The sequence below is a fragment of the Hyaena hyaena genome, unplaced genomic scaffold, assembly GCF_003009895.1.
Source record: "Hyaena hyaena isolate Hyena2069 unplaced genomic scaffold, ASM300989v1 scaffold_233, whole genome shotgun sequence".
In the NCBI taxonomy this organism is placed as follows: domain Eukaryota; kingdom Metazoa; phylum Chordata; class Mammalia; order Carnivora; family Hyaenidae; genus Hyaena; species Hyaena hyaena.
In genome coordinates this window covers 199,657-217,969 of record NW_024080866.1, presented here as the reverse complement: position 1 = coordinate 217,969, position 18,313 = coordinate 199,657, and the positions used below count along the sequence as shown (strand labels likewise).

General features: G+C 41.3%; 1 protein-coding gene and 1 long non-coding RNA gene across 2 annotated transcripts in view; one reads left to right on the top strand and one right to left on the bottom strand.

Moving 5' to 3' along the window:
* Positions 1-345: 345 nt before the first annotated feature.
* LOC120239556 lies at positions 346-6,821 on the bottom strand. Its single transcript, XR_005530459.1, has 2 exons — positions 6,643-6,821; positions 346-824 (listed from the first exon to the last, which is right to left on the bottom strand). It is a non-coding gene; the product is annotated as an uncharacterized LOC120239556 (long non-coding RNA).
* Positions 6,822-7,011: 190 nt separating this feature from the next.
* The window catches only part of CFAP58 (cilia and flagella associated protein 58), a 108,411-nt gene continuing 97,109 nt past the window's right edge, over positions 7,012-18,313 (top strand). Inside the window, exons 1-4 of the mRNA XM_039243904.1 lie at positions 7,012-7,150; positions 12,723-13,004; positions 15,072-15,220; positions 18,130-18,286. Coding sequence (XP_039099835.1) covers positions 7,142-7,150; positions 12,723-13,004; positions 15,072-15,220; positions 18,130-18,286 — 597 coding nt within the window. The 5' untranslated portion in view covers positions 7,012-7,141. The remainder of the gene's footprint in view (positions 7,151-12,722; positions 13,005-15,071; positions 15,221-18,129; positions 18,287-18,313) is intronic.

Below are 18,313 nucleotides of genomic sequence, written 5' to 3'. Positions count from 1 at the left end.
AGGTCATGATCTCGTGGTTCATGGGTTCAAGCCCTGCGTTGGGCTCTGTGCTCACAGCTCAGAGCCTGGAGCCTACTTCAGGTTCTGTGTCTCCCTCTCTCTCTGCCCTTCCCTCACTCATACTCTTATCTCTCTCTCAAAAATAAATAAAACATAACAAAAATTAAAGTTAGAAAAAATAAAAGAACAGGCTAACTGGATAAAGAAGGAGACAGGATATTCCTTACACAGGATCAGGATATGGAAAGTCTAGAGATGTTTGAAAATATGGCGTTTTCAGGAAAGAGCAGAAATAAGACAGGGATTTGTGCTTTGATGTTTTAAAATAATTATTTTCTTATTCACTCATTATTTATTCAGTTTATTCATTCATTTGTAGTGGGAACAGGTTGTGTGGAGCTACTCAGTCTTTAATCTGGTTAGCTGGTTACTTTGTGTAAGTCCTCCTCGGTTCTAGCAAGGACATCAAACTGCAGTCTTGGCCTGGTCTCTCTCCGGCAAGAGCACCAGCTGAATGAATGAACCAGTCACACCCAAAAGTAATCTGACTGGTAGAAGCCCAGTTGCTGCTAAGCCAATAAAATGCAAGGCAGGTTGGATGACTGCATGGTTATGACACTGCCATCCTCTTCTGGTAAAAATTATCGCCTGCAATGGCAGATCGCCCACTGCTTCCACTTCATGGCCAATCTCTCAGTCTTCCTGATAAATCTTCCCAAGCATGTAGTCTCCTTTGGTATCAAGAGCGGAATTTGTATGGAGATCCTTCGGGAACCGATGTCAAATGCTCAACAAATGTTCTGTTAAGTTCAGTCTGTAGCAGGCTGGAAAAGGAGCAGATTAAAGGGATAAAATATGGTGCACACAGTTTTGGAGAGTGCCAGCCAGCTGGGACTCTGTTCTGTCATCTAAGGTGAGCAGGGGGTCGACTGATAAATGCCAACAATTTTCTGTAACACGTGGGCGTTTAATCTTCCCAACAGCCATGAGGAGAAATGTTAGATATGATGATGGGCAGTTTTTACCATGTTGTTTGGGGCCCCAAATGCTGTTTGGATACTAAATTCAAGCGACATCACAAGAACCCCTGCATAAACCGGATTTGTGTTGATCAGGGCTTTGCGGGGGGGGAGGTATAAGCAATGGAAACTAACTCTGTCTAGCTTAAACACACGAGGTGAATTTTTGGGAAGTGGTATCTAGCAGAACTCAAGAGTGTGGGTGTTCCCAGGCCTCCCCAGGGACCGTTACCAGGCTCTGAAGAGGCATCAACAACTGAGGAGGCTCTGTGCCCCAGCTCTCCCTTCTCTTGGGCCTGTGGATTCTCTCCCGTGTTCATTTGCTTTGTTCTTCCCTCTGTTGAGCTTACCTTTCTTTGCTCCTTCTGGGCTTCACATACTCAGTCGCAGGACCCAGCAATGACTGGTTTGCAACTTTTGACCCCATTTATAAATCCGCAGGAAAAATAATGGGATTGACCTCAGGTGGGACAGGTCTCTACCTGACCCTTCAGCTGTGGCCCTAGGGAGTCAGATAGGGCTGTCTACAACGTTTTGGCTTCTAGAAGGAGCATACTTCCTGGTGGGAGTTACTAGTCTCAGAGAAGGGAGTTGTGGGCTGTGTGGACTCCCCCCATATTGCCCCCAGGACCTCTCTGATCCCTTGCTGGAGCAGGTTTCCTTTAGGGCACAGTCAGTTTGCATTGCAGGCTGGGATTTTCCATGCAGAGCCACATCTCAGTGTTTCTGCTTTTCTGGTTTTTGCTATGTATCCTCACTGGGTGCTACTAAAGAAGTGAGCACTCTGTACAGAAAGCTGTTGTTACTATGAGTCATAACACACAGCTTAGAAATCCTAGCAGGGTGCCATGGGAGGCACTTATATCCAGGTTTTAACAAAGAGCTTTGCGGAGGTATTACAGTTCATGATCATATATTCAAGTTACCTGGCAGAGTGAATGGGTGTGTTCTTGGCTGTCCCTGGTCTTTGGGTTTGCAGCCATGTCTCTGTTATTCTTCCAAACTTCCACCATTCACCCATACCCTCTTATCAACGTTAGTATCTACTGGCCCCTCAGAGGGACCTCACCCTCCCTATTACAGGACTTTTGCATTCTTGCCTTGATATGTGCCCAATGCTACTTCCCATACTTGGGATTCCTTCTATTTTCTGCTACGTGTCTCTAATCTATCTGTATCATTTAAGGCCAAGGGCCATATCTACCATGGCCCTTTTCCTAATATGCTATCTTTCACTGTTCTTCCTTATTTTAGAGTTCATTCAATAGACACTTAATAGTTGTAAAGTGAGAGGAGTGATGGCCGTTTATGTTAGTTTTTTGGTCTGCTATCATAAAGTACCACTGACTAGGGTGGCTTATATGACAGAAATTTATTTGCTCACTGTTCTGGAGGCTAGGAGACCAAGATCAAGATGTTGGTGGGTTTGGTTTCTCCTGTGGCCTCCCTGCTTGGCTTGCAGATGGCCTTCTTTTCACTATGGCTTTCCTCTGTGTACATGCATCCCTGGTGTCTCTGTGTCCAAATGTCCTCTTCTTATAAGGACACAATTCAGACTGTATTAGGCCCACCCTAATGGCCTTATTTTAAGGCCAGTCATCTTTTTAAAGGCCTCATCTCCAGACAGTGATATTCTGAGGGAGTGAGAGTTAGGGCTTCAACATAGGAGTTTTAGGGGGGCACAGTTCAGCCTACAATACCAATGGAGACAGAGCTGAGCAAGATATACATGATCCTTGTCTTGTTTGATAGACTGCTAGAGAAGACAGCTTAGGTAACCATTTCCATTAATGGTCCAGTTAATCACATGACTATCATTCTGAGTGGGTCCAAGAAGCGAAATATAGTACTTGTAAAGGTAATCTGATGTTGAAGAACAGTCAGGAAAGATCTCCCAAGGAAGTGAAATCTGCAGTAGGGGTGGATGGAAGTTAGCCAGGTGAAAAGGGATGATTAAGTATTCCAGACGGAAAGATGAGCCTCTGGGGTGCCTGAGTGGCTCAGTCGGTTAAGAGTCTGGCTTTGGCTCAGGTCATTATCTCACGATTAGTGGGTTTGAGCCCTACATCAGGCTCTGTGCTGACAGCTCAGAGCCTGGAGCCTGTTTTAGATTCTGTGTCTCCTTCTCTCTCTGCCCCTCCCCCGCTCACATTCTGTCTTACTCTGTCTCTCAAAAATAAATAAAAAATGTAAAAAAATTTAAAAAAGAAAAAAAGATCAGCCTCTGTGAACTCCAAGCAGTGGGAAAGAACCTGACATACAAGGAATTGAAAGAAGCCATTGGGGCAAGAGTGGGATAAGGCACTAGAAGGGGAAAGGGACCAGATAACACTGGATATTACATTCCGACATCCTCATTTCAGTGCTTATCACATCCTGCCTTCGAGTGTTTTACAAATTTTTTGTGGGGGGAAGGGGCTGCCATATGTTTTGTTTCTCCTGCTCCCTTAGCAGGAGATCCTCTCTTCAACTCCTTTTATATTCTCCACAGTACGCAGCACAAGGCTGGGCACGTAGTAGATGCTTAGTAAATAAACTAAGTGGATATAGTGTGAAATGAAATTGATAGAAGCACTCCTACTTGTCTAAATTAGGGGATGACCCAATCTTGGTGGATGAGCTTCTCCTGGAGGCTTTAAGAGGTGAGAACTTTTGGTAGTATGATGCCACCTAGTGCTCCTTTTTATTACAACAAAGGGGAACAGGGTCTTCAGGAATCTGGAAAATTGGAAAGGAAGCACTTTTTTCCATCAGCGTACATTAATTTGTCCAACCACCCATCCCCTCATCCATTACTCCATCCAAGTTGATGTCCACCTGCATCTCTTTCCTGTGAGTTGAACATGTCATGTTCCTGCCTGCCTCCTGTGGTTCCCTGATTTCCTTTGTTCTGGCATTTTTGTCCTCATATTGTAAGTAACGCTCTCAGGTTATTAGTGTCTAGACTGATCTAGCACCCATAGTGCTCACTGTTGACATGGCATGTTCTAAACTATACCATCATATTGTGTTAGAATTAGTTGCAAGTTGTCTTTTCTCTCTTTCCCCCAAAGCCAGATTGTGAATGCAAAGGGCAGTGACTGCCATAGTTAGCTCTGTGGTTCCTGTGGCCAGCCTTTTACCTACAGTGTAGCAGATGCTTTAAAAAATTGTTTTCTGGATTGAAATTCTGTCACCTTGGCAGGCCATCTGCTTGTGAAATAATCCTTCAGAAGATTCTTGGGAAATGGGAAGACATCTGGCACTACAACTGATGCCAATACAAGATATGTGTGGCCAGGGGCCTCTAGGTCTTTCTCTGTTATGTATCTTCAGGAATGTTATGGAGTCTCTCTGGATCACGATGGTACCACAACCTGTTAGTCCCCGAGTGTGATCCAGTCTCTCCTGTGTGATCTGCTGTCTCTCCTGTCAGCTCCGTGCGTATTATGCCTCCGCCATAACATGTCCTTTTTTGTCTACCAGATTTATAGTCACTGTTCATGAATGATATACAGTTGCACAAATGTGAATTTTCCCCAAGTTAAATCATAAATTCATTAATGTTCCAGTTAAGATTTCTCATGAGGGGGGTACCTGGGTGGCTCAGTTGGTTAAGCATCCGACTTTGGCTCAGATCATGATCTCGCGGTTCGAGAGATCGAGCCCTGCATCCGGCTCTGTGCTGACAGCTCAGAGCCTGGAGCCTGCTTCAGATTCAGTGATTCAGAGGGAGATTCAGTGTCTCCCTCTCTTCTCCCCTACTCACATGGTCTCTCAAAAATAAATAAAACGTTAAAAAAAAAGATTTCTCATGAGGAACTTGAAAACATCCTGAAAATTATATGAATGGAAGTTCATGACTAGCCAGTGAAGTTTTGACAGAAGTAGGAATGGGGGACTTGCCCTCAATCATGATGTCTGGCTAAAAACGATCATAATAAAACCTTCTGGTACTGGCATAGGAGCAAACCACAGAGCTCAGCACAGAACCATCTATATTTGGGAACCAAGATGTTGAAAATGGGCTCACTCTTTGAGAAAAAAAAGAAATCGGATCCTTACCTCATACCATATGCGAAAGTAGGATGGACTCAATAGCTGAATGTTAAAAAGTAAAACTATGAAACTAATGGAAGAAAATGATAGAGAATGCCTTTATGACCTTGGAGTTAAGAAGGACTTCTTAAATCATACTGAAAAAGCATGTAAAAAGTAAAACAAACACACACACACACACACACACACACGATGGAGGCTTACAAAATGAAAGGTGATTGCTTTACAAAGGACATTACAAGCAAAGTTTTCAGTCTTTGAAAGCAGATTAATGTCCAGACTTTACAAAGACCTCTTGCAAATCAAATGAAAAAGAAAAAGAGCAACTGAAATATAGGCAAAGGCTTATAGACAATTCACAGAAGGGGATCCCAAGCGGCTTATAGATGTATGAAGACATGTTCAGTTTCACTAAGAGAGAGACCCAGAGTAAAACAAAAATATGTTGACACTACTTCCATGATAATTGACGGAATTTAGAAAATTGGCTAATTAGATGAGTCAGTATTTGTAAGGCACTTAGAATAGTATTTGACACTTGGTAAACACTATGTGAGTGTTTATGAATAAACAAACTACAATGTGCTGGTAAGGATGGGAGTAGGGGACAGAAACCCTTACACTGCACTGGAGCATAGTGCAGAGCAACAATTCTTGTGTGCCATTTAGCAGTACTTGAAGTTAAGTACCCAGGGCTTCTACCAGGCTACTGACCACCTCTGTGCCATTGGAAAATAGTGTCCACCACTGGGCAAATGAATTTGAAAGAGGCATACCCCCTGGATAGTTATAGCCTCCCAGATTCATGACTTGACTAGGGAACAGAGCTTTTGGGGGAAGAAAAAGGCACATCTTCCTTCAGCAGGGCACATGACATAGGAAAGCTGTTTTCCAGCTCCCACTGGCCCATGGCTGGATATCTTTGTACAGGACAAGCTGCATAACCAAATGTGATGGCCCTGTGCATACATTATAACTTTACCAATCTCATTCTTAGGCATATGTTGCCAAGGAATTGCACATAGGTCCACAAGAGACCATGGGCAAGGATGATTATAGCTGCATTGTTTGTGGTATTGGAGAGGTGAAGGTAGCCTCCATTTGGGGAATGAAAGTCACATGTGTGGCTGTCCAATATGGAATACTATGCAGCAATCAGAAGCGATGAACTAGGATTACAATATGAACTACAAAAGAATAGATCCATTAAAAAGAATACCGAGGAAGAAAGAAGAAAATAAGATGATCCTAAAGTCCAAAATCATTATTAAACATTTTAAAAAAGTACACTAATAAAAATGTATACACTTTTCAAAAATACATATTCAAGCACAGTAGCATGAATGTTTATGAGGCTGAGGAGGGGTGGGAATAAGGATGGGGTTAAAGGGGAAAAAATCCCAAGAGGGGTTTTACACGTTTCATGAACCAAGTTGTTTATCCTCTGTACATGAAGGTTAAAGAGGTGGAGGAGGAGGTGGAGAGGTTGAGAGAGGAGCCCTAGATGAAAAAGGCAACTCTCCACGATGTGGCTCCACATACGTTTTCCCAGGGTATTTCGAGCTCTGCACCCTATGTTTCTTACCGATGGTGACTAAATCCTTTGAAAGCGGGGTCTCTTTTTTCCATATTACTTTCCCCTCCGTCTCTGGCACACAGTAGTAGCTGCTTCATTAGGGTTGAGTTGACTCGAATGAAGATTATTTCTTGTCCCCACGACCAAGTCTCTTTGTCACGGAGTCTCTTATCCTCGCTCCAGGGAGTTTTCCAACTTCCTAGTGCACCTTGGGACTCCGCCCAGCTTCTCATAGGCCCGGCCCCTCACAGGCTAATTTGCATATGCCTTTAAGGACGCCTCCCCAGTGCCCTTCCCAGAGGCTCCTCCCCTTTCGGAAGTCCTCTAGTTTCCTCAGAGGGCGTGGCGGTTGCTTGGCAACGCGAGGACGCGCCGAGCGCCGGGTTTCGGCCCCGTGCGGCGGATACCAATAACGTGGCGCCAGAAGTAGTGCAAGGCCCTTCAGACTCCGGCCCAGTTTTCGCGATCACTACAGCAACCTCTGAGGCCACCCCCAGAGAGCGTCAGGATGGCCGAGGTCAGGAGTCAGTGCCCCTCTCCCTGTCGTCTCTCGCTTGACCCCTCCCCATCGTCCCTCTTCTGTCGACTTCTCTCTTGTCACATCCGCTGATTCCGACATTGCCCCATCAACATCCTATCCGCGAACCCGCAGCCTCACCCCACCCCTCTGTCTTTACCTCCTTCACCTGGGTGTCAACACCCCAGCCCCACTCTTAAAATTGGCGCTGTGTTCAACATAGTATGAAATTCATGATTTCCCAGATTTTGAGCACCCACCCCTAGATTTTGAGCCATAAGCTGATACCCCAGGAGAGGTACGTAGGAATATTGATGACTCACTGTCTGGTGGGACCTGGAGGAAGGCTTCATAGATACCCATTTTCATCCCTATTCACTGACCCTTGTCCACCTGTCACACCATGATTCCCTATCATCTGATCACTTGCTGTGACGCATCTTCATTAAACTCTTCACCCCTGACCAATGCCCTGTGTTGTCATTGACCACTGTGTTAAAATCTTGTAGCCCACTTTGTAGTACATCCCGTCTTCAGCCTCACTGATGACAGGTCATTTCTGCAGCTCTTTATTGATCCTTTATCCATTAGCACCTTCATTTGTAATTTGGACAACTCATGTCCCTGTTATCACTTGTCAGCCACAGTCCCCATTCACCATGGCTATAGCCCATTCCTCTATCTCTCCAGCAGAGTCCTCCTTCATCTCACCCGTCACAGGTTCAGTCCCAGCCAGAGTCAGCCATATAGTTTGTGGGGCTCAATGAAGATGCAGAGCCCTTTGTTAACAAATTACTAAGAATTTCAAAATGAGACCGCAGAGCATTAAACCAAGGATGGGGCTTATCTGAGCAAGGGGCCCTGTGCTCTCTCACAGGTTGTATGTCCAGGGAACCAGACTGGTCTCCACTTCTCTCATCACCATCCTGCCCCCAATCCTATTCCAGTTCCTTCCCGTATATCCTCACATCCCTCACCATTCCATCTCCTCCATATCTAGTCTCCCTTCCTGTGGGAAAAGCTCCCTCCTTCCCTTATCACACAATCCCTTTCCCACCCTCCTCTTCCTCACTCTCAGGTCCTTCTCACATCCATACTGTGATGGTCACCTTACTCACCCCACTACCCACACTCATTCATGTCGCTTTCCTTCCCATCCCTTCCTTCCATTCCTTCCAGCTCTTCTTTAGTTTCTCCTTTATTTACTTTTCAGCGTACCTTCCTTTTCTCCCTCACTAGTCATCTTAGTTCATTTCATTCTTCATTTTCTGTACATAAGCCTAGATACCAATACCATAAACAATTTATTTCCCAGTCTCCCTTCCCCTGCCTTATCGCCTCTCATTTCCTCCCTTCTTTTGTTTCCTTCTCACTTGATCTCAGCCGGGTTTCCTTCACCTCTACTTCCACAAGTCTCCATTTCCACTCTGGCCTCTTTTATCACTGCAGCTCTCTTGTCCTTTTTCTTTGTCATTCTCCCCACCGAATGACACTCTCAGCACCTAGTGCCCGGCAGATAGGAAGCACTCAATAGATAGGTGTTGAATGGAGAAACATAGTTCCTTTCTGACCCAGTTCATGTTGAAATGGTGCTTTCAAAGTAGATATCATTATATGCTCTAACAATGTAGACACCAACTGGTTATGGGTCACAGCTCAGAGATGATTTTTGCTGTGCTTTCAGTAGTAGTCGTAGCATATGTATATATATATATATATATATACAAATGTAATATATAATATGTAAATATATAAATTATATTTATAAATATATATAATAACATAAATATCCAAATATCCAATATATATCCAAATATCCAAATATATCTATATATAGATATAGATATAGATCCAAAAATATCCAAATATCCAAATATCTATCTATCTATATACATCTATATATATAGATATAATATATAAGATATAAGATATATCTATCCTATGTAAAATATAGATATATCTATATATATAGATATAACATAGATAGATATATATTTGGATATTTATTTATTTGGAGAGAGAAAGCAAGCGAGCAGGTGTGGGAAGAGAGAGAGAGGGAAAGAGAGAATGCCAAGCAGGCTCTGCAAAGCCCAACACGGGGCTGCATCCCATGAACGGTGAGATCATGCCCTGAGTGAAAGAGTCTGACACTTAATTGACTGAGCCACCGAGGTGCCCCAATAGTAGTATAACTAAAATGACAATATGAACAAATCTGTTCATGAATGTTTTAAAAAAACTTTTCTTTCTTTGATATTTTTCCATTCCTATGCTAAGTGCCAGGTGTACAGGGAAAACCTGGTCTGCAAACAAATCACCAGGCTAGTGATCAAGTGTTGGCATTAATACCATTTATATGGATGGAACTGAGAACATTGGTGTGATAAATTTTTGTGTGTGCTCATGTTTAGCATCGATAAGGGGAAAACACAGGGTGGCGGCAGCACCATATTTCCTTAATATGATTTTTCTCTTCTTTGTGGAATTACTATGTTGTGATGTTTACAGTAATCTGCTTCTCGTTGGGAAAAAAAAAAAAACCTCTGTTGAGTTTAACATTGGTACTAAATGTTATACAAAACGTTATAGGTAGGCTTGGTACTCCACATCCATTTTAAGATGTGAATTCTTTTTTGCTTGCATGTCATATTTAGAAATCAATAGTACAAGTGTTTTTGAAAACCAAAAATATGTAGACTTTCTCCGTATTGGGCAAGACAGGCTTGTTAAGGCAGAAGGTGAACTAGACTGCTTCCATCAAATCTGCAGGGTGAATTTAAATTTTACTTTATTTTTGGGATTGGAGATCATCTCAGTTGATTTCTTTGATTAGCAATAGAGTGTTGATGTTGAAGCTCTTTTTCATGTAGCATATCAAAGCGTAATGTTGCATACATAATTAAGTCCTCTCAAACTTTATCAGATCAGAAGTTTTGAGTGGGTCTCTGTGACCTACAGATTAATTCACTCCATATTCCTTAGAATGCCATTCACAGCCTCCAGTTTGTCTTTAACCTCCCGTCTAGTCTTCTCTTTCCTTCTCCCTGTCATGCTTCTTACACTTTAGCCAACTTGAGCTTTTTTAAAAAATATAATTTATTGTCAAGTTAGCTAAAATACAGTGTACACAGTGTGCTCTTGGCTTCAGGAATAGATTACCATGATGCATCGCTTATATACGACGCCCCCAACTTGAGCTTCTTAACTAATCTCAAATCCTGGATACTTGCTGCACCTGAGCCTTTGTTCAAGCTTTGCCATGGGCCAGGCGTACCTTTTCTCTCCATATTCACCTGTGAAAATTTCACTCTCCCATCTTGGAATACTCAAATACCACCTTTTTTAGGAAATTTGCTTTCATTCTTGTTGCTGAGAGTAATTCCATCTTCCTATAGGTCCTTGTAGAATTTTGAATCCATTTTATGGCAAGAATCAAGTTCTGTACTTCCACTATCTGAAAACATACCCCATAAACTATTAATGTATAAATTCCCTGTGGGAGGGCTGTTTATTTCTTACCTTGATACCTCCCTAATTCCAACTTACAAATAGCAGATGTTTGATAAATATTTGCTGAATAAATGAAGAAAAGTATTAACCATCCCCATTCTTTTTTATTATTGTGCTATGTCTAACAAGAAGAAGGTGTATCAGTTTGCTAAGGCAGGCTTAACAGGGTACTGCAAACAGGGTGGTTAAAACAGTAGACACTTCTTGTCCCACAGTTCTGGAGGCTGAAGTCTGCAATCAGGATGTTGGCAGGACCATGCTTCCTCTGAAACTCTAAGTAAAATCCTTCCTTACCTCTTCCTGGCTTCTGATGGCAGCCAGTGATCCTTAGCTTTCTTTGGCTTATACCCTGTGTCTGTCTTCACATGATATTTCTTTCTTCCTTTCTTTTTTAATGTTTATTTTTGAGAGAGTGGGGGGAACAGAGGACCCAAAGTGGGCTCCATGCTAACAGCAGGGAACCCAATGCAGGGCTCGAACTCACAAACTGTGGGATCATGATGTAAGCCGAAGTCAGATGCTTAGCCGACTGAGCCACCCGAGCACCCCTCATAGTGTTTCTTCCTTCCTGAAGGAAGGAAGTGTCTCTGTCCAAATCCCGCCCTCTACTTTTTTGTATTGAGATAGAATTGACACATGACATTGTATTAGTTTTAGTTGTACAAGATAATGATTGGATATATATATAGCAAAATGATTATATATATATGTGTGTATATATATATATATATATATATATATATATATCAAAATGATGACCACAATAAGTTTAGTTAACATCCATCACTACACAGAGTTACAATTTTCCCTCTTTTTGGGACACCAGTCTTATTGGATAAGGGCACACTCTACTCCAGGATGCCCTCAAGTTAACTGATTATATATGCAATGACTCTACACCCAAACAAGGTCACATTTACCGGTACTGGGGAGCTAGAACTTTGACATACCTTTCTGGAGGACAAATTCAACCCTTACACTAGGGAAATAAGAATTCTTGGGGTGCCTGGTTGGCTCAGTCAGTTGAACGTCCAACTCTTGATTTCGGTTCAGGTCATGATCTCGTGGTTGGTGAGATTGTGCTATCAGCACGGAGCCTGTTTGGGATTCTCTCTTTCTCTCCTTCTGCCCCTCTCCCCTGCACCCTCTCCCTCTTTCTCTCTCTCAAAATAAACTGGAAAAAAAAAGAATTCTTATTTAACTTACTCCCTGGTTTTTATCTAAGCTAAGTCATAGCTTGTGTTTGAATTACATCTGTATGCCCAAGCTTTTTTTAAAAAAATCATTTGTTGTCCAACTGATCTTGGAAAGCAAATCTAGAGGAGGCCTGTGAGCATTGCACAAAGGGCATCTCAATACACCTGTGAAGATGAACTTGCCTTATCATTTTAAGAGATAAAAATGATGGAATGTCTTTTAGGAGAAGAATCCATATTTCAGATGGGGTTCATGTGAATTCCCAAGATCTCCATATATCTGACCATAACATCCTATGGCTTTCCTCTGCAGGATGAAGTGAAAACAAATCAGGGCTTGGAATAATCATAACAGATATCAAATTATTGAGTGCCTCCTGTTTGCCAGGCACTTGACCAAGTGTTTAACATGTATGATCCTATTTTTTTTTGAAGTTTATTTATTTATTTTGAAGGGGGAGGGGCGGAGAGAGAGAGGGAGGGAGAGAATCCCAAGCAGGCTCCATGCTGTCATCACAGAGCCCAATGCAGGGCTCAATCTCACACCATGAGATAATGACGTAAGCTGAAATCAAAAGTCGTGCACTTAACTGACCAAGTGCACCCCATGAATGATCCACTTTAATCTGATCTTTGATACCATATGGTAGGAAATATTATTATCCTAATGCATATGTGTACATATATACATGCATCAGGAGATGAACAAGATGCCTTTCCATGATATAGTCTTAATTTTTCTGCTTTTTCAGTGGCTTTTATTTTGGTTCTATGAAGGTCTTGTATTCATAGATAATAATAGCAACCCCTGAATAGTAGTATATACGTCTTGTAATGCTCATTCCCTTCCCTGCTCTTTTGTACAGGAAAAGAGTGAAAAACCAGTGCTGGAAGAAACTGCATTTGAAGAAATCGAAAGGGATTTTCAGGAGGTTCTCAATGAACTTTCGGGAGATAAAAGTCTGGAGAAATTTAGAATTGAATATGAGAAACTTCATGCTGTCATGAAAAAGTCTTATGACAATGAAAAGCGTTTAATGGCCAAATGCAGAGAGCTAAATGCAGAGATAGTGGTTAATTCTGCAAAGGTCGCCACTGCCCTGAAGCTCTCCCAGGATGATCAGACCACCATTGCATCCCTGAAGAAGGTCAGTGATCTCTTAGAAACAGAACGGATGGAGAGCTGCCATAAATGCATCCTATATTTAAGGCGTCATTCTTTCCTTATATTGGCAGCTCTAGGCTGGTAGTAAGTTAGTTATTAAGTAAAAATTTATGTGATTTATACATTCATTAAGCCTAGGGAATAGTGTTATTTTCAAAGGAAATAATTAGCCTGGTGAATTTCACTGGGCAGAAAATAATGTAGAACCTTACTGGCTTGCTTTCTAAGAAATACTGGGTTAGCAAAAAGTATTAGAGGGAAGGAAGTGTAACATTAGGGACCTCGATATATCTTGTTTTATAGGTGAGTAATTAAATATCTTATGATGATAGCTTGTTAAGGATATTTTTGAAGGATATTTTCATATTTCTGTTTTTCCTACTGTTTTAGAAGAAAGTGCCTTGAGAATTCCTAGGTAGTATTTTTCATGACCTTGTTTCCTCCTTGATCCTCCCATTTCCTCATAATGGGAGACCAGGAATTCAGTCTGGAGGCTACTGAGGAAGTATAGCTCCTCTACCCTGGAGTTTTTCATTCTCAAGTGTGTTGCATTATTTTGTGGGTAAAATATAAATGTTCCTTGTTAATCTCAGGGTGATAAGAGGTTAAGAGCTTTTAATTTATAATTAAAACCCAAGTGGTGAGAAATAACTCATAAACTTTTTAGATAATTCCCTTGATATCATACAATGAAACATCAGGCAATTTAAATGAATTTCCAAGACCAGTGCAAATTATGACATCTGTTTTCTTAGAAATGACTTTTTTAAAGTGCCATTTTCTTTCTATTGTCATTTTCTTCTTTTTGCTGAAAAAAAAAACAATAAAAGAAGGCTTTAAATCATTGTACAATGAGGAAATAAACCCATTTTTTATTGCAAATTAAAAAACTAGAAATGGAAGTCATGAGCTGGTTAAAATATAATTGGTGAAGTTGATTTGGACAAACCTTCATATAATTGTGTTTTCTTTTAAATATCCTTCATTTGTTTTGCTGAAAATAGTACATATGGTTGCTTACAGAAAAACACACCCTATAATTGTTTCGAATCACTAAATTATGTGAAGTTACCCAAGACTCATCTCTCTCTGTGTCATGTAATAGTGAGCATGAATTTATGTAAATATTCTCTTCCATTCATTTTATTCCTTGTCAACATAAAAGCAAAATGTTCTCACCTTAAGCTTCTAGGTTCTTATCCATGTGAACGACTCAAGTTCCACTTGACAAAACTTTGCAAGACAATGGAGTGGCTGGGTAAAACTGAAAGCTGATGCAACTATGCTTTGTTCACTTATTTGAATGGCTGTAATTCACTTTTAAGTATTTATGTTAACATTCCATATTGTATTTAATAATAGTAAGGAAGCGAAACTGCGTGAAGCCTTGTTCCCATTCCCAGCTAGGTGCCTTGTTTTTCTCCTGTGAGCATCTGAAGAGAAGGCCTGAGAGTGGATTTCTAGAATGGAAACTAGCAAGGCTGTTATGTACAATTTAAGTGACAGCGAAGACCACCTTGCTATGAATTGTTCTAAAGCTGACATGGCCATCCAGAACCACTTACTTGAGACCTGAGAACAAAATAGGTTTTTTAAAAATTTGGAATCTATCAAGAGCTTCAAATTTAGGGCTTGGATCCAAGGCTACTCCTTATTTATTTATTTATTTATTTATCCATAAATACCTGGACTTGGAAAGCACATAGACTTTCATTTTTTAATTCTGTTAACTTATCTTAACACTTTTATTAGAAATATCCCCCAGTTATAGTGGCCCTTGCAAGATGTGAGCCTTGTAACCCCACTCACCCACACAAGGAAAAATACCATTTTCCAGGACCCCTTCTAACACTGTGGTTCAGTATCGACTAGCTCATGTTGAACAATTTAGTAAGTCAATATAAATGGAATGCATAATGTATAATATATAGTCTTCTTTCCCCATAAATGACAACTATATTAGAGTTGTTTTATTATTCTATTTACTCAGTTTATCTTGCATCTGGATCCTAGTTTGGTTTTACTCACTAATGTCCCATGGCCCATATAGGAAATCGAAAAGGCCTGGAAGATGGTGGACTCAGCCTATGACAAAGAGCAGAAGGCGAAGGAGACGATCCTTGCCCTGAAAGAGGAAATAGTGAACTTAACCAAACTAGTTGAACAGGGGTCTGGATTGTCAATGGACCAGGATAGCAAGTAGGTCATAGACTTGTTCATGTATGTCGAATTTGCTTTTGCAGAGGCCCCCTTCTTCAGCAGATGCCCCGGGTTTGCCATGTCACCTTGAACATTCTTTGTGACACAACCGTCTCCTTCTTTGGTGGTTTCCTGGAGATTGTTTTCCATCTATTGCTATTTTTTGTTTTTAGTGCTCCCTTTCTCCATCCCTCAAAACTCGTAATTTGCGGTTCTATTAACATTTTGACTCTACAGGAACATGTACTACAATTTCAAAATGAGTAAATGTTTTAGGTTTATTTCTCTCAAAGTTGTGTGACATGGAACTGGTTGCCCTTTTGCTTTGACTTCCAGCTTCTTCCCATGCTCTGAACCCCCATGAGTCCCATCACCATTCTTCTTACTTCTCTGGTTGTAGGTCAGAAAACAGGTTCTGGGCCACTCTTTTAGCCCTGAGAGCTTCATCTTGTTGGTTCTGTCTCCTAAGCATCACTTGTGTTGCTCCCTGCTCCGTATCAGCGGTGCTAATGCCTTGCTTCAGGCCCCGCATTCTCAGCTGGATTTGGTGATGGACTGCTAACTGTTCTCCCTGCCTTCAAGGAAACATCTCCTCTCTTCACCATCTTCCACGCAACAGATTTAGGCTTCTGAAGTGTGTACCTGCATGCTCCCATCTCCAGCACATGTTCTAAGCACCAGTCCCAAAGAATGCAGGCCAGTCTTGAACGTGTCTTTTAGGGCCCTACATGGATCTGCCCTTCAGCCTTGCTAGACTCATGTCCAGAAACACCATGCTTGCTGATGCCTCCATACCTTTGATTATGCTGTTTCTATTCCAGGAATGCTTTTTATTCATTTCTCCACACAGTAAGCAACTATACACCCTTGATGACCCATCTCAAACACCGTCTTCACTTCATCACTGTCAGCACCTCTATTTCAACCTCCTCCCCACCCCTAGCCTCAGTGAGAGTCACTGTGTTCTCTGTTTCCATAGAACCCAACATATATCTCAGGTATGGCATTGATTACATTGTATTGAAATTATTTGTTGAAATACTTTACTACCTGTTAGGCTACAAACTCCTTGAAGGAATACACTTTTACCTTTCTTCTAGGAGTCTATCACTGTGCAAGGCATGCAAACACTGCATTAGTTAATGAGTCAGGAATAACCCCATTCTTAGGCATTTTTTTAAGTTGGCTCCATGCCCACTGTGGAGCCCAATGCAGGGCTTGAACTCACGACCCTGAGATCAAACTTGAGCTGAGATCAAGAGTTGGACGCTCAACTGACCAAGCCACCCAGGCACCCTTTCCTTAGGCATTTTAACCAACTCTAACTGCTGCCTAGGTTTCTTATGTTTTCTAGATGCGTTTATCCAATGTTGAGAGATAGTTCTAAGTGCCAGCATTGGAGGAGGGAATAGGAAAAACAAACAGAAGATGTAGTGTCTGTCCTAATGGACTCTATTTTCTCATTAAGGAAGTCAAGCATCATCAGAGCAACTACTGAAGAGCAATGTGAGGTAACTGATCAGTTAGGAGTTTTAATGAGAGTTGGAGGACAGTGAGGAAGAGAACTGAAGAAACTGTCTAGCCCAAAGTTTCATCTTTGACAATGTGCTTAGGTGTAGCTGTCTTCATAGCAACCTCGGAATCCAAGGTTTTGTTTCTAGAGAAGAAGTTGAATGCAGTCTTGAAGGTTCCTTATTAAATATTTATGTTCTACCAAAGTTGTTGGTCAATAAACAATGTCAGATGTGCTTCCAATGGTCATTTGATGACCCTGTAGTGAGTACGTCAAGTTCTATGTTTTCTCAGTTCTCACGTGGTTGCCTTGCTCTAGACCTTCATTCTGCTGCACAGGTCAGATCAGACACTATCTTTCTATTTTCAAAATACTAATTCTGCATAAAGTCATGCCAAATCATATATAGTGGTTTTTGAAATGTGGACGTAACTGGTTTATAATTCAAATTAACAAATATCATCACATACTTTCCAAAAGCTGGCAAAAAAGAGTGATTTTTCCAAATTTTGTTCTTGGGAACATTTTATTGTAGCTGCATCCCTTTGGTGGAAACTAATCTTTATGAATGAATGGTTAGAAAACTAGTAATGTGTATTATTTGCTTATTTTTATACTGTATTTATTTATTATTTTTAAAAAATCTTTATTTATTTTTGAGAGACAGAGCATGAGCAGGAGAGGGGCAGAGAGAGAGGGAGACATAGAATCCAAAGCAGGCTCCAGGCTCCGAGTTGTCAACACAGAGCCCGATGTGGGGCTCAAACTCATGGACGGTGAGATCATGACCTGATCCGAAGTCGGGTGCTCAACCAACTGAGCCACCCAGGCGCCCCTTTATGCTTTATTTTAGACTTTATAGCTGTGATCACAGCCCTCCCCTGGATATATTAAACAAATAATTTCTTAAATTAACATTCTCTTGAAGTCAGATTGATTTTAAGAGTTGACAATAGCTGTATACTCTTACTGTAACAAATTCAAGTAATACAGAGGCTTGGAAACTAAAAAGTAAGAATTACTTCTCCAACTCTTCCAACCCTAAATTCTACTTTTCAGAGATAACCAGTTGCCAGTTACCAGTTTGGCTATTTTCTTGGACTTTATAAAAATGTCTATAAAACACATACATACACCTATATACAGGCACTGTAATTATTTAAAGATCAGAAAAGGGATCATATTATGTATATTATTATTGGAATTTCTTTTCCAATTAACAACTCACAAGCAGCTGCCATGTCCATGTCAGGGCATAAAGATCCTCCTCTTTCACAGTTGAATGGTGTTAGTTCTTGACCCAAAGTCTTTCCCATGAAAATGTGCTCATGGGGTGAGAGGAGAGGCTCCTGAGCAGATGGCCTTTTAGTCTGACTCCTGTGTTCTTCTTTTTTAGTATCCGAGATTTACTGAAGTTCAAAGAAGAAGTGACAAAGGAGCGAGACCAGCTCTTGTCAGAAGTGGTGAAATTACGAGAGTCCTTAGCTCAGACCACTGAACAGCAGCAGGAAACGGAGCGATGCAGAGAAGAGGCAGAGCAGACCATCAGCCAGGTCTGCTTTGTCATGGAGGGCAAGAGG